The sequence below is a fragment of the Petaurus breviceps genome, unplaced genomic scaffold, assembly GCF_028583685.1.
Source record: "Petaurus breviceps papuanus isolate PSGF00001 unplaced genomic scaffold, PetGlider_PUasm1.0 188, whole genome shotgun sequence".
In the NCBI taxonomy this organism is placed as follows: domain Eukaryota; kingdom Metazoa; phylum Chordata; class Mammalia; order Diprotodontia; family Petauridae; genus Petaurus; species Petaurus breviceps.
In genome coordinates this window covers 41,362,940-41,384,807 of record NW_027185804.1, presented here as the reverse complement: position 1 = coordinate 41,384,807, position 21,868 = coordinate 41,362,940, and the positions used below count along the sequence as shown (strand labels likewise).

The 21,868-nt window shown below is 36.3% G+C and overlaps 1 protein-coding gene and 1 pseudogene across 1 annotated transcript; both read left to right on the top strand.

Moving 5' to 3' along the window:
- Positions 1-9,565: 9,565 nt before the first annotated feature.
- Positions 9,566-10,369, top strand: LOC138163357 (olfactory receptor 5F1-like). Its single transcript, XM_069090872.1, has one exon. It carries the CDS (start codon positions 9,566-9,568, stop codon positions 10,367-10,369), a length of 804 nt encoding a protein of 267 aa, XP_068946973.1.
- A 9,370-nt stretch (positions 10,370-19,739) lies between these two features.
- On the top strand, positions 19,740-20,575 carry LOC138163565 (olfactory receptor 5F1-like; annotated as a pseudogene).
- Positions 20,576-21,868: the final 1,293 nt, after the last annotated feature.

The window sequence follows — 21,868 nt, the reverse complement described above, 5'->3', positions numbered from 1 at the left end:
GAACTGATAAAAATATTTTCTTACAAAAGTCATAATCCTTTTTGTTTGTTTGTTTTTTCTCTCTTTTGGGTACAAACATAGTAGGGTTATTGCTTGGCCAAAGGGTATGTAGGTTTTATAGCCTTTTAGGCATAGTTCCAAATTGCTCTATAGATTAGTTGAATCAGTATATCACTTTAACAATTAGTGTCTAAATTTTCCACTCTCCCCTCCAACATTTGTCATTTTGCTTTTCTGTTGTATTACTCAATATAATAGAGATGTGGTGGTAGGTCATAGTTGCTTTAATTTACCTTCTCTAATAAATAGTTGTTTGGAAATTTTTTTTTCATAAAAGTAAAATAGTTTTGGTTATTTCATATGAAACCTGACTTATTGTCCTTTTGCCACTTATTAGTTGAGGAATGATTCTTATTTCTATAAAAATGACTTAGTTCTCTATCTATTTGAGAAATGATGTCTTTATCAGAGAAACTTACTGTATATATTTTTCACAGTTATGATAACTAAAAATGTATTTTCTGACATCCTTTTTTCCCCTTGTCTATCCTTCTTTCTTATCCTACTCACCTTATCCATTCTCCGGCCTGCTCCCGGAGTCATTTGTTTTTTACTATGTAAAAGAGACCATTTTTTACTTCATTTATTACCTAACCTTAATCACTGGTTTGGCTTTGCCTCTCCCAAACAGACCTGGGAAAGATTTTAGTTTAAAAAGGATCTAGGGCCATCTCTAGTTATCCTCATATATATCTTGTCACTGGGCCCAGGTGGCTCTGGGAAAGAAAGTCAAGATGCTGACTTTTCCACTATCATCTTTCACTTTAATCCAATTCACTTGCAAGTCATATCATCACCTTCCTGATGTCATGGTGCTCTTGTAGAAAGGACAAACACCACCACCACCACCAATAGCTACTTATTTTTAGAAAATATACGCCATAACCAATGTTACTTGGCCTAAAAGATGTCCACTCAAAGAAAATCTATCCTAAACTGACTGATCCTAGTAGAAAGGTAACAGACCCAAATAATAATTTTAAATTACACAGTACCAACCCTGTGCTTTTTTCTGAACCTTTTTGTGTCTGTCCTGACAGTCCAGACACTGGGACTTTTGTGTGAGATCTTCTATCCAAAAGAAACAATGAAACTTTTTCACCTTTGCTTTGAGCACCTTAACAACTAGCATAAAGTAGTGGAGTCAAAATTTTTGTTGAATTGCATGGAAAAGGAATAGGTGGAATAGAATTAAAGTTAATAAAAACTTACTAGTGGAAAAGGAGAGACAGAGACAGAGAAAGAGTTTTGATTTATAGACATATATGAAGCAAAATAAGTGATAATATTTTTGTTTATAAAATATATTTTTATTTATTTAAATATTTCCAAATTGTATGTACAATTTTAAAATATTAATTTAAAAACAATTTCAGTTCTAAATTCCCTCCCTCTCTCAACCCCTCCTCATCCCTTAAGAAGTCAAGTGATCTGATATTAATTATGCCAGTGTAGTCATGAAAACTTTTCATATTTCTCATATTGAAAGAAGAAAATATTCATGCCAAGAAAAATAGAGTAAAAAATATGCTTCAGTCTTCACTCAGAGTTCTTCACTTTTCTCTCTATAGGTGGATTGTATTTTTTATCATAGGTTCTTTCAAATTTTTTTGATCACTGTGATGATAAGATTAACCAAGTCTTTCATGGCTGATTATCACTAAAATATTGCTGTTATTATATACAATGCCCTCCTGGTTCTGCTCACTTCCTTGTGTATCGACTCATTATATCTTCTAAATTTTTTTCTCTGAAACTACATTGGTCATTATGTCTTATATCATAATATCATTCCATCACAATCATATACCACAACTTATTCAGCCACTGTCAATTGATGGGTGCCTCTATTGATTAAATGATATGTTTCTGGCTTTTAACCTTTTTACTGTCTCAAGTGCTTTGGTACAACAGTTTTGTTTACTTTGGCTTAAACGGGTGAGTATTGTTACAGCTGTGGTAAAAGTTGTCTGGCTACATTTTGACTACATGGCCTGTGTTAGAAGCTTTGAGTTCACTTTTCATAGATATACAAGTTTATTGTTGATTGAGACCTAATTTAGAGCTGACAAAACTAGATCCAAAAGAAAATTTCTGACTTGCCCAAGGTTGCATAAGTAATTAGTGGTCAAACTCGAATTTGGAATCGTGACATTTTACTCTACTTATATAACTTTGGCCACTATACCCCATAAATTTTCTTTTTTTGGGGGGGGTTCTGAATTCTTTTTTTTATTAACTTCTGATTTACATAATTTGTTTCTGCCAGATTTTGAGTCACAAATTTTCTCCCCGTTTTTCCCCTACCCACCACCCCCAAAATAGCAGTCCCACAGGATATCCCCTCCTCCAATCTGCTCTCTCCCATATTTTCTCCCATACCCCTTTCGACTTTTCCAGTGGATCTCTATACCTCAGTGCCTGTATATCTTATTTCCCAATTACATGTAAGATGGTATTAATAATAGTATATAGATAGATAGATAGATATACACATATATTTGAATATTTGATTTTAAAACTTTCAATTCCAGATTTATTCCCTTCCTTCCTTGTCACACACTCTTACTGGGAAGATAAGCAGTTCAGTATAGGTTGTACATATGTGGCTAATGCAAAACAATAACATAGTAGATATATTATAAAAGACTGACTATTTTTCCCTCCCTCCTATTCCACCTCCCACATATTCTATTCTCTACTTTGATCCTGTCCCTTTTCAAAAGTAGGTGCCTCCAACTTCCCTCCCCCCCCAGCCTGCCCTCACTTCCATAATTCCCCCTCTCAGCGCCCCTCCCCCATTCTCCTGGAGGGTGAGATACCCTATTTAGTGTGTATTTCACTCCTTCCTCAAAACAGATTCAATGGGAATAAGGTTGACCCATTCCCTTTTGCCTTCCTATTCTTTCCCTCCATTGTAACCATTTTCCCTTGCCTCTTCTATATGAGATAGTTTACTCCAATCTGTCTCTCCCCATCTCCTCTCATTATATTCCTCTCACCTCTTAATTTCACCTTTAAAGTATCATCTCATCCTGTTAAATTGGTCCTGTGCCCCCTATCTATGTATACCTGTAAATATATACACACATTCACATATGTATTCATATGCCTAATCCCTTCAACTACTGAGAAAAGTTTCATAAGTTACAATTATTGTTTTTCCATGTAGGAATGCTAATAGTTTAACTTTGATAAGTTTCCCTGTTTACCTTCTCATGCTTCTCTTGCTTCTTGTATCTGGATGTGAAATTTTCTATTCCACTCTGGTTTTGTCAGCAAGAATGCTTGAAAGTCCTCTATTCCACTGAATGACCATATTTTCCCCTGAAACATGATACTCAGTTTTGCTGGGTAGGTGACTCTTGGTTTTAATCCCAGCTCCCTTGAGCTCCGGAATATCACATTCCAAGCCCTTCAATCCCTCAGTGTAGAAGCTGCCAGATCCTGGGTTATCCTGATTGTGTTTCCACAATATTCAAATTGTTTCTTCCTGGCTGCTTGTAATATTCTCTCCTTAATGTGGGAATTCTGGAAGCTGGCTATAATATTCCTAGGAGTTTTCTTTTGGAGATCATTTTCAGGAGGTGATTGGTGGATTCTTTCAACCTCCATTTTGCCCTCTGGTACTAAAACATTAGGGCAGTTTTCTTTGAGAACTTCCTGGAGGATGCTTTCTAGGTTCTTACTTTGGTCATGGCTTTCAGGTAGTCCAATAATTTTTAAAGTACCTCTCCTGGATCTATTTTCCAGGTCAGTGGTTTTTCCCATGAGCTATTTCACATTGCCTTCTATTCTTTCATTTGTTTGGATCTGTTTAACAGCATCTTGATTTCTCATAAAGTCATTAGCTTCCGTTTGCTCCAATCTAATTCTGAAGCAATGATTCTCCTCATTGAGCTTTTGAGATTCTTTTTCCATCTGGAAAATTTGGCTTTTTAAGGCATTCTTCTCCTCATTGCCTTTTTGAGACTCATTTGCCATTTGGGTCAGTCTGTTTTTTAAGGTATTATTTCCCTCAGTCAGGCTGTTTACTCTCATTTCATAATTTTCTTGCATTGTTCTCATTTCTCTTCCCAATTTTTCCTCCACTTCTCTTGTCTGCTTCTTAAGGTCTTCTATAGCCTGTAACCAGCTCCTATTTTCCTTAGAAGCTTTTGGTGCAGGAGTTCTGACTTCACTGCTTTCCTCCTGTTCCATGCCCCACTCCTTCTTGTCCCCAAAATAGGAGTGTAATGTTGGAATCTTCTTTCAGCTTTGTTTCCTTTGCCTGCTCATTTTGCCACTCAATTGCTTGACTTTTGGGCTTTTTGCCACAGTAGGACTCTGCCACCAGACATGGGAGCTTTTGTCCCAAACACTGGGATTTTCTCAGCTGCTGGAGGTATTAGATGGGTGCCCTTTCTGAGGTCTCCACAGGCTCTGGCAAACTGGACACACACCCCAGGACCTCCACCCTAGACTGCAATCCAGATCCAAGCAGGTTAAAGCAAGAGCCATTACCCCTCAGACTGGTGCTTGGTCCCCCTACACTTTGCAGGCCAGGAGCTGAAGCTGCCATGTGGTGCTGGCTGGCTGTGCAGGCATCTCAGAGCCTTCTCACCCTGGGGGTTAAAGCCACACACTCCCACTTACTGGTCCCAAAGTCCAGACTGCACTGACCTCTCACTTTGTCCTTTGTGTCTATGTGTTGATAAATCTGGAAACGGCCACAGCTCCTGCTGATCTGGAAACCCTCTGGCCAGTGGCTGGTCAGGCCCACCCTGAGGCTAAAGCCTCAGCATGGGGCTGGACTCGTCTCCCAGAGTGCTGCTGGGCTGTCCTCAGCGGAAGGTTAGTTTCTCTATGTCATTCTGTGGGTTCTGCAGCTCCAAAATTGTTTAGATTCCCCTTTTTATATGTATTGGTGAGCGTGGAAGCTGGAGCCAAAGGAAGGTTGTGCTTCTACTCCGCCATCTTGGCTCCGCCCCCCCACCATTTTCATTGAGACTGAGATAATGCATTATCTTCAAGATGCAAACAGCTGAGGTCTTCAAAGAGCTTGTATTTAAATAAATCATGAAAATGTCAATAATTTTTCACTAGTGACTACTTTTAAATTATGATTTATTTTTGTAGATTGAGCATTTAATGTTGGGTTAAATTTATGTCTTCATGACTATTGGCACAGTTAATACTGCGATGCTCTCTTTTTTGTCCTTAATATGAATGAACTGGAAGGTGGTAGGGGGTGGGGGGGGATGATCTTACTTTTCAAATCCAGCAAGAAGTTAATTTTTAATGCCACCCAACTCAAGAAGAAGTGTAATTTAATAATAGTAATGAAACAAATATTGCCCGTGTAAAATAGTGGCAAAGCAAATAATTGAACACAGAGAAAAGGACATTCTCTTCATGTATTCTAATGTTTATAAAAATATTTCTAATAACCTTGAAAACTTTCATTCCCAATCACTAAAATCAAGTCCTTAAGATACGTCTTCCTATTTAAAGATCTACATTAATTATGAGTATGTGTCTCAAAAATATAAACACAAAAAAATAAACAAAAAACAGATATGACAAAGGAGAATATAATCCTTTGGACACTGATGCACTATGTGTGTTCTAGTTGGAAAAAGAAAAGTCTGCCTTGTGGGAATGGAGGACAATCAGTAAATAGCTTGGTTCATTTCCTTCAAGGTTTTCACTGTGTGCATTTGAGATTCCACAAGCAACTGATTTTAGCTTCATTAATTCTACTTTCATCCAGCATTTGGAATTCTAATCTGTACATTTTAAGTAAAGAATAATAATTTACTGACTGCATGATTGTTATAATTTAATTTCTTCAATTTTTTTGATTGTGTACATCTTTTCTCCTTTTATTAGATCTTAAAATTGGGAGACAATAACTAGAATTAAAATTTTATTCTTGTTCTTCAGTCATTTAAGTCATGCCCAACTCTTCATAATCCCATTTGGGATTTTCTCAGCAGAGTTACTGGAGTCATTTGCCATTTCCTTCTCTCTCTCTCTCTCTCTCTCTCTCTCTCTCTCTCTCTCTCTCTCTCTCTCTCTCTCTCTCAGCACTTTTGAAGGGGAAGGCAGGGCAATTGGGTATAAGTGACTCGCCAAAGGTCACACAGCTACTAAGTGTCAACTGTTTGAGGCCATATTTGAACTCAGGTCCTCCTGAATCTAGGGTTGGCGCTCTATTTACTGTACCACCTAGTTGCCCCCATTTCCTTCTTTGGCTCATTTTATAGATGAGAAAACTGAGACTAACAGCATTAAGTTATTTGCCCAGGGTTATGCAGGTAGTAAGTTACTCAAGCTGAATTTGAACTCAGGTCTTCCTGACTCCAGGTCCTGTGTTTGATATATCTATTGTGCCATCTAGCTACCCCTTAGCATTTGCAAAACATAGTAATATTTCCAAAGTATTTTTGGAAATTTTATTTTGGAAATTTATTACAGAAATGATATTTCCATATACCACTTATTTTGAACATTTCAGCAGCCCTTTAAGGAAGATTCTCTTATTTTGTTATTTCTATTTCATAGATGAAAATAGATGGTGGCCTAGAAAGTTTATGTGATTTATCCTGGGTTACACAGTTTGTAATTGTCACAAAAAAGATTTGAACTTATGTTTTCCTGATTTCAAGCCTTGCCCTGTACATATTTCTTCATGTAGATTTTAGTTTGCATTATTTGTTAACAAATAATTGTGTATCATAATGAAGACCCAAGTTAAAACTTTTTAAAGCACTGACATTCATAGTTAAGACCCTTATAGAACTTTTTCTCTCACCAACATCATATGCAGTCCACACTATATTCACATTTTTAGGCAGAAGAGTGAGTAATCACCTTGGATATTAACTTCAGTGTCGGTTATTAATATTTCACAATCAAAGAACTAGAGCCTGAAGACATCTTAGAGGATGTTTTTCAATTCTTCCCCCTCCTCTCCATTCTTGAGAAAATAGAGCATTTAAGTCAGTCAGTCATTAAACATTTATTAAATGTGGATAATGCTTCAGGCACTATGGCAAACCCTAAGTAACTTGTCCCTGTTTGCAAAGGTATTAGGTGACAGAGGTAAAATGAGAATTCACATTCAGCCTCCAAATCTATCTCTCATTTCAATATAGAATATTGGCCTTAGTTCTTGTCTGTACAGGATGGCTATTTCATTATTGACTCCATGTTATTCCCCTTCAATCACTGCCTCCTTACACGCATGCATTCATGCACAAATCTATACATACACTTTCACACACAGTCAAACATGCTCATATAATACCAATATAATTATCACTTTTTCAGATGAAATAGGTATTAACTTTTAAACTTGACATTAACTAAAATTAATTGAAATAGTCATTTTAGTAAAGTAGAAGAATCTGAGTATGTATATATTCATTATGTAGATAGATGTAGATGAAATAGATATAGAGACACAGACACACACATATAAGAGTGCATTTGTGTGTTTGTGTGAATTCAAGAATTTGATAGGCTAGTCCATACCTAACAGAAAATTTCCTATAGAATAACCCAAAAACCTTGTAATTAATACATGGTTTAAAGTCCTCTAGAGAATATAAACTTCTGTTACATCACGTTACACATTTTTAATACTCTGATATTAGAGATTGTTTCCTTAAAACATGCTTAGGTCATCATTTTTGTATATATATATATATATATATATATATATATATATATATATTTGATATACATATATGTTTGTTTCTCTGTTTTTACATAGCTATAACCTCTCTGTAAAGGTACATAAAATACATGTGTAACATTTCATAGAAAGATATATGTGCATGTGAATTATGTATGTATTTGTGTGATACACACATATATTTGTATACACACATAAATACTTACATAGAGGGCAGCTAGGTAGTGCAGTGAATAGAGTGCTGGGCCTAAAGTCATGAAGACTCATCTTTGTGAATTTTAATCTACCCTCAGACATTTATTAGTTGTGTGACTCTGGATAAGTCACTGACTCCCATTCGTCTCAATTTCCTCATTTGTAAGGTGAGCTGGAGAAGGAAATGGCAAACCCCTCTATTATCTCTGAAAACAACAACAACCAAATAAATGGGGTGATGAAGAGTTGGACATGCCTGAAGAGATTGAACTACAATAATATACTCACACATGTACATATGCATAACCTTGTATGTATATATGTAACAACCTTTCTATAGTTATATGCACATGCATATATACATGCATGTAAGTATGAACTATATACACATACATATGTGGGTATATGCACATATATACATTCTTTTGTTTTGTCATCATTCAATCCTATTCAACTCTTCATAACCCCGTTTGGGGGTTTTCTTGGCAAAGTTACTGGAGTGGTTTGCGATTTCCATCTCTGGTGCATTTTACATATGAGAAAACTGAGGAAAACAGCCTTGTGACTTAGGGTCACACAGCTAATAAGTGTCTGAGGCCAAATTTGAATTGATAAAAATGAGTCTTCCAGACTCCAAATCTTCACTCTATCTACTATTCCACCTAGCTACCCTCAATTTCCTTTGATCATCTAATTTCATCAGCCAAGAAATACTTTAGGGAAAAGAAGTCTCCAAAGGCAACATCTCTAATAATAGCCTTTCTGAATACAATCTCAGAAGAAGCAAACAACAGAGTTACAAATATATATATATACTTCATTTTCTTTGAAGGGTTACTAAAATTGGGAGGACTTAGCCTTATACAAGCAGAAGACATACCTACACTTGAAGTTAGACTCAATGTCACTGAATATGATCAGCAAATGTAAATATTTATCCATCTCATCTAAATAATCCTCATGAAGTAAGTCACTATTTCCTAGGACAAAAAGAGGGGTGGATAGCTGTTAACAATATACCTACAGAAATCAATATGAATTGATAATATCCATCCTGAGCTCTGGATATTCACCTTAGACTATGATAACTGTAATTTAGCATCTTCTCTTGGAAGCCAGGAAAAAAAATAATTCTTTTGATCTTATGGCTTCTCATTTCTCTGGACCTGGTGAAGATAAAGAAGGCTATAGCTTCTTTAGTGACTGAGGGTTAGAGATACTCTTGGAAATAATGCAGATATGCTCAACATTCATATTTTTACATTGGTACCCTTGAATTCCCAGTTAAAAAAATGAAGTGCCTTATATCAAGACTACATAATTTGGCATGCTATTTCCTTCTGGTTCTCTCCAGTACACGAATGACTTCTGATTCCAGTTTCAACTTCCCCTTATGAAGAATTTAGAAAGTAGTGGAAAAATAACTACATCTTTCATAAAACTTGTAAAGTCTATATTGAATCAATGCCTGGAAATAATGTGACTGAGTTCATTCTTATTGGATTAACTTACTCTCCAGAAATTCAGATTATCTTCTTTGTGCTATTTTTGGCAATTTACATTTTTACCATGATAGGGAATATTGGGATGATTGTCTTAATCAAGATCAATTCTCATCTGCAAACCCCCATGTATTTCTTCCTGATTAACTTATCCTTTGCTGACATTTGTTATTCATCCACCATCACTCCAAAGATGCTGGTAGACTTATTTTCTGAGAGAAAGACCATCTCTTTTGCTGGTTGTTTTCTGCAGATGTATGTCTTCATTGCTTTAGTTACCACAGAGTGTATCCTCTTTGGATTAATGGCCTATGACCGCTATGTGGCTATTTGTAATCCACTGCTCTACCCAGTTATCATGTCAAGAACAGTGTGCCTGAAAATGACCATTGGTGCCTACACAGCAGGATTCCTGAACTCAGTGATTCACACCAGTTACATGAGTAGCTTATCCTACTGTGGATCTAATGTTATTGATCACTTTTTCTGTGATACACCCCCACTCCTCAAACTCTCTTGCTCTGATACACAACTGAATGAAAATCTCATCTTTACCTGTGCAGGATTAAATATCATTGGCTCACTACTAATGATCTTCATTTCTTATAGTTATATCATCTTCTCCATCGTGCACATGCATTCAAAGGAAGGAAGGACAAAAGCCTTCTCAACATGTGCTTCTCACTTGACAGTCATCATTTTATTCTACGGAACAGGAACTTTTGCTTACATGAAACCTAGTTCATGCTACTCTTTAAATCAAGACAAAGTGGCAGCTGTTTTCTACACTTTGGTGATCCCTATGTTAAACCCCTTTATCTACAGCCTGAGGAATGAAGAGGTGAAGAAGGCTTTAAACAATGTAATTTCAAGAACAAAAAGTTCTTCCCTTACTATGATTGTTTTTTTGACTCCAAAACTTAGAGAATAAAATGCCAAATCTGTAGAATTCTAGGTACTCTATATGTTTGATTGATGTGATAGGCTGAGGTTTGTTAGAATGACTTTAAACTGAAAAGTATATACATAACACCTAATTATGAGCACAGATTTTGTGTTTATTATGCATTTTTGCATCAACATGAGCCCTCTCCTTTGGCATTATTCCAAGTAGCTGTCGTCTAACAAAAAGAAAACAAGTATGGAAGAGTCAGATCCTTTGAAATGAAAGGGGTGAGTGTTTCTCAAATACAATAATTAAAGAATTTTGAATTAGTCATGATATTTTATCATGAATACTCATTTTTTCTTCTTTTATAAATAAAAAATACTTAATTTGATTAATTTGCTAATCTCTTTTTGTGCATGGTGGTAGCGATGGGGGATAGGGGCCTTTGTTTGTGTTATCATAAGGAACTACCTGATGGAAGTCTCTTCAATACAATTTGACATCTTTCCATCTCAATGAATACCCTAAGATACTGAAAGTTTGAGTGACTTTCCCAGGTGGAAACAATTATATATGAAATTCAAGATTTATATCCAAATAATTCCAACTCTTATGTTCATTCTCTACTATGTCACAATGCTACTTATTTTTTGTGCTAAATTTCTCAAGTTAATATACATTCTCTTGCATTTGGACATTCCTCTTAGTGATACTGATCATAACTCAACCTGGGTAATTATTTTTCATCTCTTCACAAAAAATTTCCAAAAAGGGCTATAATTTTAGATGTCCTTCTTGACATAAAAATAACCAATGGGATATTTGGGCTATCTTTCTATTATTTTTTGCTGGATTAGTCCATGTTCTTTTTCTTTGTTTATTCCCCTTGATGATGTCCAATTAATTCTCCATTATTGCTGTAGGTATATAATTATTGTAAAAGACGTGTATAAATATTCCCATTTTAAGGACTTGATTAAGTATATGTAATAACCATTTGAAATTTAATTTTGCATTGATGAATGAGTTTAGATATTTATTGGAGAGCTTATGTGTATGTAGTTTGTGCTTCTGTCCATGTTGTTTTGAATTATTAGTCTGAAGGAATATTCTGTACAACGAATTCAATAAAAGTTCTCCATGGATGAACAAAAAAAGTGTCATAACAAGGCACAATATTCAGGACTACAGTGAATCTCTAAGCCCATTACACCAAAAATGGAGATATCACTGAGTCTATAGGCAATTAAGACAGACTGAGTTGAACCAAGGACAAGAATATTAAGGCACAACTGGTATACAAGGATTCTTATTATGTGCACAGTTCTGTTATAAGCACTGGGAATATGAAGGGGGAAAAACAAGCCCTGCTCTCAAGGATCTCCCAGAATAATGTCAGTCAATTAATATTTATTAGTCAATTATTATCTTCCAGTCACTGTGCTAAGTCCTAGGGACCCATAAAGAAGCAAGAGACAGTCCCAACTCTCAAGGAGCTTATAATCTAATGAAGGCAACATACAAATAGGCAAAACAAGGTATATGTAGCATAAATAAGAAAACAATTAAGAGAGGGATGGTGGTTTAATAAAGAGGGGTGGAGAAGGACTTCCTTTTGAAGACAGGATTCTAGTTCAAACTTCAAAGAACCCAGTAGGCAGACATGAAGAGGGAGGTCATTCCAGGCAAGGGATACAACTAGAGAAAATGTTTGAATCTGAGAGATGGAGTATCTTATTCATGGAAAATTCAGGAGATCAGTGTCATTGGATCAAAGAAGACATGGAGGGGAGAGAGGTACAAGAAGTCTGAAAGGGATCAGAGGACTAGGTTATGAAAATCTTTGAATGCCAAACAGGTATTTATATGATCCTAGAGTTTTTAAGGAGTCACTCAATTTTATTGAGTTGGGGAGGGTTTGTGGTTATAACATATTTGAATGGGCACTTTAGGAATATAGCTTTGGTGAGAGAATGAAAGAAGGACTGTGGTAAGGATCCATTAGAGGCAAGAAGAACAACTGAAAATTATATTCTAAAAGCAAAAGCATGAAGTAAAATGTTGTGAAGCCAAGCACAAGCAGTTTTCCAGAGGATGGCTGCTGTGAACAGCTTTGCAAGGTTCAGATTACACAGTATAGGGAACACTATTTATTCAATTACAAATTAGAGCAAAACATTCACATAAAATCAAGGTACAGCATTCACAATGTTAAAACTTATCACAGATAATCAAAATACAGCATTCACAACAACTTATAACATAAAATTGCCATATAGTTTTCACCACAGTGGTAACAAAGTTTTGAACAAAGAACAATCATTTAGTAACTCAATCATTCAATCAACTCAATCATTCAATCATCCTCCTTAAGGGACATAAAGTACAATAGTCAAAGTTCTCCACTCATGGGGCACATCATGTTACAAGTCAATCACTATTCAATTATCGTTCACTATTCAATCATCAGAAAATACATAAGCCCTTCTCCCCTAGGTCACTAGTAAATTACAATTTCTCAGTCAGTACACAGTATCCAAGTGAAGTCTTCTTTCAGCTTGACTCAGGGTGGTCTCTCAGATTGCCTGGATCCCTTTCCATGGTCCCAGGTCCTACCTGGATTCACCAAACGGTCACCTGGGTATAAAGGCAGACAGCTCCCAGGTCCTTGTCCAGCTCTCAATGTACTTCCTGTTCCACGCTGAAGCTCACAGCATCCAGTCCACCTAAAATCTTTCACAGTCTCTGTTCCCAGGAAGTTAAGGCTTAACAAATCCACAAACAGGTTCATTCAAAGTAACAACATCAATCATTCTTCCTCAGTCTGTGGTAAATCCAGCTGGCTCTTGTATGTCTTCAGCAGCTCCCAGAAGCTGCAGCTGGCCCTCAGACTCAGCAGCTGCTCAGAAGAATCTCCAGTTTATTCCCAGAATCAAAATCACTTCACAAAGGTTCCCAAAATCAAAATCATTCTCTCCAACCTGGGAAGGCCCTTCCTCTTCAGCCTCCCCAGGGGCAGCAGCTTCTGCCTCCACACAGATTGCTCCAAGAAGATCTATCTTTCCCAGCCAGGGTCTTTCTTTATCTACAATATTGTTCCTCCATATTCAGTCCCTTCCTATTATGTCAGCAACAGGGGTCTTCTGTTCAGCCCATTCCTGTTACATAAACAACAGTAGTTCATACCTTCTGTTTCTTCAACAGAGGCTTAACTTGAACTAGGTGTAATGGAAATGCAAATTTAAAGATCTTCCCTGCCCTAAGCTAAAGTGCCCCTGGAGCCTGGGATGGGAGGCTTGTTTTTCAGTAGACACTTTTTGATTGGCCAGTGAGTCAATAAGGTTGTTACATTCTCTGAGCCAGGAAAAAGCTATATAAGCACTGATGTGTAGCTTTGTTTTTGGGGCTCACTTTGACAAGTGTTCTGTGATTTGATGAAACTCTGGAAAGCCGTTGTTAAGAGTTCCCTGGCTTTGAAACCCAGATGTTGATTTGGTATGGATGTAATGGTTGGACAGTTTGGAAACAGTCTACTTGATCTGTTTCTCTGTCTTGATAATTCTGTCTGTATATTCTGAAGTTCGGGGTGCTGACCTTTTTCCCCTGAAGTACGTAAACGATACATATGTTTGACTGATTAAAGTAAGCTTGTTAACACCTTTTGAGTTGCTTTCCTTTATCAAAGCAGATCCAAGAACCTGTGGTGGCAGAAACCCTGGGGACACTGGGGTGCTTGCTGCTACATTAGGCTCTAAGTACCTTTCAACTTAGCAATACAAAAGGAACTTCAAATTACATTACTATTACATATGTGCATGATCAGGGTGCTGGCAATATCAGGAAAGAAAAGGACACATTTATGAGAAGTATTTTGGTTGTAGAATCAAAAGAATTTGGTAACTTGTTTGAATGTGGTATGAAAGAATGAGGAGTCACATATGACACTTGAGTCCTGCATTTTGAATTCACCTATCAGATTTGTGTCTTCCAAACTAAAGCGTGTTCATTTACATTTATTAGCAAACAGTGGATACCCATCTATCATCCTTTGGATGTGCCCTATGTTTGATTCCAATCAATCTCCTCCTCAGAAACAGCTGAGACAGAGACAGCTCTATACCCCTTTTCAGCCTAAACAAGCTATGGAAGCAAAAACTTTTGTCCCTTTACTCAAATGAATTTGGAATAATGGAATCCTAATAAAGTTACCTCTAGTTCCAATATTCTAACTTCATTATGGGCCTCACTGAAGAATTGGCATGTCCTTATTTAACCACACAATCTGGTTTTAAACACACTACAGGACCCCAGACTCAATATAGCCACTGCCCCTACCTAACCACTGCATTCCCCCTCCCCACTCAATATACTAATTTCCTCATATATGCCTCATTGCCTCACCAGAATAATAGATATGTCTAAGAACTCATATTTCTCATAGAAACAGCAGGTTTGTCTATGTAATGGGATCCCAGTTACTAACTCTAACTAGCCATTGTCCCCAGGCCCATTGCTCACACTCTTCATGGAACAACTGATGTGTCCATGCTCTCAACTACAACCTAATCCATCTAGTCTCAGACAGGACCAAAATGCTCAGCCAACAAGAAAGCAGCTCCACCGGGGTGCCTGAGAAGGATGTGGATGCCCATAACAATATAAGGGACTTCACCTAAGTAGGCATCTGCCTGGTAGTAGAAAAAGTTGTCCTTTAGTTGAACTTATGACATAGAGAGGATTACTATAATATCATTATCATGCACACAATCCCAAACAGGAGAGGGGATTGTATGCATCATATATTTTATGTATATATTATGGGAAATAGTATGCAGAGATTCACTGTGGCTGGGACCCTTCCCCATTACCTAACCTCTTAACAAACCCTTCCTACCTTTCAAAAATTCATCATTTCTGTTGTGTAATCAGCATCATTGCTCTGTAAAATTGCCTATCTTGCCTTACTAAGTTTATGGTTCCTCTTGGAACTCACCCCATTAGAGGCATCAATCCAATTAATTCCTATACTTTTATTAGAGGTGGTCTGACTGAATTCTTTGAGACAATTCTGCCACAATATACTGGAAACCACAACAATAGTACTTCTATTCAGAAAACATACCCCATATCCAATGTTACTTGTTCTGAAAGACACCCTCTCTTAAAGAAGCTTTATCTTAATGTGATTGGACTTAGTAGAGAGGTGCCAGAATAGTAGCATTATTGAGGCAAACATTATATCCCATAGCTCCAAAGCTTTGTACCTTTGTCTCTATCCCTACAACCAAGAAAATGAAACTTGCATGAAGTTCTTCTATACAGAAGAAATTCTAACCCTTTTTCATTTTTGTTTTTAGGTCCCTAACACAGAGCACAGTTTTGTGATGATAGAAAGGTCTTTAAATTCTTGTTGAATTGAATTAAAAAGGAATTGCCTAATGGGAATTTGAAGTCAATATTTTTTGAGGGGGAAAGATAGAGAGGGAGACAGAGAGAGAAGACAGAGACAGACAGAGAGACAGAAAGAGACAGAAACGGAGAGAGACAGAGACAGAGAGACAGACAGAGAAAGAGAAACAGGGAGACAGAGACAGAGACAGAGAGACAGAGACACGCACAAAGAGGCAGAGACACAGAGAGATAGAAACTAAGAGAGAGAGACATAGAGATCAAAGGTAGGGGAAAAAAGGATGGAGAGGGAGAGAGAGTCCTTGTCTTCAAGAATGGCAGGATGAAGCCTTTCTCAAATTGTGGTTAAACAGGAACTCATACATTTTATCAAGAATTCAAGTAGTTGGAGGCATTACCAGAGAGAAAAAAAGACTGCTGAAGAAGAGTCCAAGAGAGGTGATCTGGTGCATGATGATCTGAGTTTTGAAATGACCATGGTGTCCAGTATGGATGATTCCTCAAGAGGAAGTTTACACATTTAAGATTCTTCATTTCATTTAGCTCTTCATCCAATTCCATATTCATTTAACTGGGTATAGGCTGGCAGCTTGATGCCCATCAAACTGTGATGGATGACATGTAAGGAATATAAAGGATTCCATATGGGTGGTAAAGGTGGGACAATCCAAGTTAGAATAAAAGACTTCATGGCAGATTTCAGTGGCTTCTTTTTTTCTTGCCTTCCCATACCATTTTTATTTGTACAAGATAGGCAGTGAATCATGGGAGAGGGTTACAAAAATTAGACACTGTGCCTCAGACCAAGGTAACATTTGATGATTTGTTAAAAGACAATCACTAAAAGGAATTTCAAATGGATACAGATAGATGTTTAGTAAATGATGGAAGTTAAAGTGGAAAATCAAAACCTAACTGTGATAGACAATTGAGAAAATATATTGCTTTTTATGAGTAGCAAGAAGTAGAATCAAGTAAAGGTTAACTATCTTTGTCTTCTAGTTATCTGAGAGGATGTTTTATAATCCAAAAATATTTTCTTCTGGAAGCTGTCTCCTTTGGGAGACAAACCACTAATCATAGCTAAGACTCTGGTAAGGAAGAAATTCCTCTCTTGTTAAAGAAAATAGAAAGGTATCCCCCTTCCCCTCATCATAGGACTGTGTAAGTGGCAAGTCTATGTCTCTTACATAAAGAGCTATAGAAAAGTGTTCTGGGCATTAAAGTAAAAGACATAAGAGCAGAATCCACTCAATTTCTCATGGAGAGGAAATACCACTTCTTAAAAGAACAGGTTGAAATTTCTTATCTTGTTCTCCAAAATTCAGCCCTGATCCTAATTACTCTACTTCAGGGCCTGTTAAAAATAATTTTTACACTTAATTGGTAAAATATTTTAAAAAGAAAGACATTTACAATCTCTTTTGTTTTTTTTTTCTACTCCTTTTCTTGTTAGGAAAATGACAAGCATTGGGAATCTCAACAAATAAACCAAGATATTTCTTGGAACTCTAGCACTTGGAATGACCTGTGTGATTAGTGAGAACTGTAGTGTCTTGACAAAGCTGCATGTACAATTATGCAATAACTATAATATTGAATATTTTATTGTATTTACTTCTTTAGAAGAGATAGCAAGTTTCTAGCTAAAGATGTCATGTCCGTTAGTGTAAGCTTTTTTTCATTGTAGCAAGGTAGAATAAATATAAAGATAACATAGAAAGGATAGAAAGGGAATATGTTGAGTATGGCAGAAGAAGCAAGGTTAGCAGATGGGGGCTCAGACCTAAACTGACTGGGGATATGCAGTAACCACACTCTTTAGTTTGTCAAGGAAACATAAGTACCTAGAAGAAAACAGAGTTGGAGGATAGAAGATTCCTTTTTTTTTTTTTTTTACAGAAAAAGGAAATTGTCTCAGAACTACTCCTCTGAAGCATAATGATGAGGGCGAATAAAAAACATCTTGAACCTTATTCTTCCTATTGTATAAAATCAAGTTAGTGGCTAGGAGCACCAAATGCTGGTAAATATATATGTTTTATACTTGATATCATTATGATTACTTTTCTACCAACCCAGGGATTCAAAAGAGGAAATAGGAAGAGGGGAGCAAGCCTGGGATTTTAAGGATAAAAAATTGTGGAATACTTTTAAGAATGGTTAATATGGAGTCAGAGGGATTAGGTTCGATACTCAGCTGTACTGTGCTGTCTGCATGAACCTGAACAAATGACTTAACTTTACAAGTTCCTCAACTGTAAAAGAATATGATTAGACTTGGTAATCTCTAGGGTTCTTTTCTGTAGACCAAGTCCACAGAATCATATCAGAAAGTATGAAAGAATCTTTCTAGTTTCAGAAATATATGCCTCTTGGGAATGACTTTTAAAACATCAAGAGTATGAGAATCAATTTTCTTTCTTGATTCCTCATATTTCCTGATAACACCAGTCTGGCAATATTATGGGGAGAAATACTCCAGAGGCAGACAGTCAATGAAATATACATTTTAATTGATCCAAAGGGAATCCTTTCGAGCTCAGGCAAAATGTGCTACACTAGTCTGTCAGGCAGTATAGTAATTGTGGGAACCACAGTGATATAAGTAGATATTTCAAGAGATCATATCATGGGGAATCAATGTGATTCAATTTTTGTCTTTTCCAACTGAAAATCACCAAACTCTGTGAAAGACTTCATAAAAAGTAGCATATATAATTTAATGAAGATGATAGTCATCATAGAAGACTTTGACACAAGGGATGCAGAGGTTCTGTGAACAGTAGTTGTCCCAGTGGCTTTATAAAGCAAGATAACATCGTTCCATTAATCAGACAAAGTCAGGAAAGCAGGAAATACTTTTCATATCTGCTTCCAGGGTTTTGGGTAAGTGACTCCCCCTCTCTCTGAATAGTTAAATTGAATTCTCAGTATGGAACATAGGAGGGCACTCAACTTCCTTTAGAAGTTAGAAAGAAAATGCATTTCTTCTTTTCATCAGCTTGATCTCTTGCTCCTCCATAGTAGACTTGGATAAAAATTAAAGTCAGGATTATACTTTTGAATATTCTTCTTCCTCATCTTCACCTCCTAGTTTTCCTGTTATCCTTCAATTCACAAATAAAAGTCTGCCTTCGACAGGAAGCCTTTCCCATATCTTGCTAATTTCTATGCCTTCCTCAAGTCAATTATTCCTACTTATCCTTGATACAACTTGTTTACACATATCTATTGCTGCTTATTGACCCTTTTTGATTGTGGGCTCTTTGCAGCAGGAACTATTTTTTTTTACCACTTTTTGGTATTCCCAATGTTTAGCACTAAGCCTGGCACATAGAAGTCTAATTGATGCTTATTCACTGACTTATATTATCACAATGATGCCAAACACCACACTGTAGGCTTGTAAATTATTTACCAGAAATAACCCTATGGAAATTGGAAAAGGAAATAATGGAAGAGCTTCAACAAAGTGATTCCTCTACTTTGAATTCTATATATTACCAAAGTAAGATGGAAGTGGGAATAATTCCACTACTTGTGAACAGGGAAAAAGATGCATAGTATTTACGTTGACTTTGATTTGTATCAATAGAAGCTCATATCTCCAGGTCACTAGATTTAGAATCTGAGGAGACCTCAGAGATAATTGAGTTCAGCTCATTTTTTTGTCACTAGGGAAACAGGGATAAAATGACCAAGTGACATATGAAGAATGCCGCAGATAGTAAGTAGTTCTGATGAACTGCTCTTTCCAGTACACCACACTGTCCTGTGATTCTTTGCTAAAGCCAGAAGTTAGTTACCAGTCCATTTTTAGGTCACTTCTTTGCTTAGTAACTCAATTTAATATTATATTTCTTCTTTCTTCAGGAACTCAGAATTCTACTTCAACCCACTATTTACTTCTGCAAATCATTCCTCAGGGAAACTGAAATAAAATTACACTATGAAGAAACTTGTTTTAAAAAAAGTATATACATATGTGTATATTAAATAAATGTCTGGAAAAAACCATACCGCAGTGACTGAGTTCATCCTACTGGGCTTAACAGACTCTACGGAACTTCAGGTTGTCCTGTTTGTGCTATTTTTGGCCATTTATACTCTTACTGTCGTGGGTAATATCGGAATGATTGTGCTAGATTCTCGACTCCACACTCCCATGTATTTCTTCTTGAGTAACTTGTCATTTACTGATGTGTGGTATTCATCTACCATCACTCCAAAGATGCTGGAAGATTTAATGTCTAAAAGTAAAACCATTTCTTTTGCTGGCTGCTTTCTGCAGATGTATGTCTTCATTGCGTTGGCCACTACTGAGAGCATACTATTTGGATTAATGGCCTATGACTGCTATGTAGCCATTTGTAACCCCCTTCTCTACACTTGTACCATGTTCAGGACCATCTGCCTAAAGATGGCTGTAGGGGCCTACACAGCAGGACTACTGAATTCTATGATTAACACAAGTTATTTAAGCACCTTATCATTTTGTGGTTCCAATGTTATTCATCATTTTTTTCTGTGATAGTCCCCCTCTCTTTAAAATTTCCTGCTCTGACACACAAATGAATGAAAGCATCTTTTCTATGTGTGCTGGAGTAAATATAGTAGGCACAGTGTTCATAATCCTCACTTCCTACATCTATATTCTTGTCTCTATCATGGGTATGCATTCAAGGGAAGGAAGACACAAGGCCTTCTCAACCTGTGCCTCTCATATGACAGCCATTATTATATTTTATGCAACTGCCATCTTCACCTATCTGAGACCTAGCTCCAGCTACTCATTGAATCAAGGCAAAGTGGCCTCTGTGTTCTACACGATGGTGATCCCCATGTTGAACCCTCTGATCTATAGCCTGAGAAATAAGGAGGTAAAGAGAGCCTTAAAGAATGTGATTATGAAAAAAAGGATTCATATGTTCATGGGACTGCACATTTGTTTAGGAAAAGATATGTAGGATTAATTATGCATTGCTCTATAAAACATTTTAATAAATATATAGGGTAGTTTGATTAAGCTACTGAACAGCAGGCATATAATTCAATTATTATGATTGAATTTTTTTCTATTTTTCTGGATAAGTGGATGCTAATTCTAACTAGTCTATAATTTAAAAAAGTCTCCAGGACAGATGTTAATTAGATTGAAAATAAAACTCTAGTGAGATGCCTTTTGATGAGGCTGTTCTTAATGAATAGTAGAAATGCTTTAAATGATTCTTCAATATTTATTTCCTTTCTTGCTTTTTTACTTAGCTTCATAATCCAGGTTCTCAGGGACCTCATTTGGGTCTATTTTCATCACTTCAGCAAAAATTAAATTTCATTTGGTGAGACAATTAACAAAAAAAAGAATTAGAAATTTAGTTCACCCACTCAAAGCTTTTCATAAAATTATAGAATTTCAGAGCTGATTAGGGTCTTTGAAGTAGGTTTGAAGAAATTATTTTTTGCCACTAATTTATATAGCTGTTGTGAGCTACCTCACAATTCAAAGAATCGTTGATGTATGTTTTTTTTTCTTTTAGAAACAATTAACTATTTCAACATTACAAATATTTAATAAAAACTTACTGTGACCTGGACCGAGCTAGGTATTGGGATAAGAAAGACAAAAATCACATAGGCAATTTCCCCAAGGGTCTCATATTGCATTATAAGAACAATACACACATCCACATATACATATGCATGTGCAAATGTAAATATAAACTTAAAACTTGATAAATTAAAGTGAAGAGTACAAGGATGTGGAAACTAGAAAAGAATTTGTGAAGCAGTTGACATTTGTCCTGTAACTTTTGGGAATTATGGATTGCAAAAATAATTGGTGAGGAAGGAATTCATTCAATACATGCCCATGCCAAGAAATGGAGTTGGGAATTAAATGATACATATACAGATCAGCACAAAGAACTATATGTCTCCACCATAGAATGGGTCAGGGAGAATAGCATGTGTTAGTTTATAAAAGTATATTAATCTTAATTTTGAAACAAACAACAAAATTTTGAACATCAAAACAAAGGAAATTTATTCTTTATTGGTTTTAAAATATAGGAAATTAGGAAGTCATTGGAGTCATGTTGGAAGCATTACATGTTCCACAGTCATTTAGAA

Coding starts and splice junctions, on each gene's coding strand:
- LOC138163357 (XM_069090872.1), top strand. CDS start 9,566: ATGTATTTCTTCCTGATTAACTTATCCTTTGCTGACATTTGTTATTCA.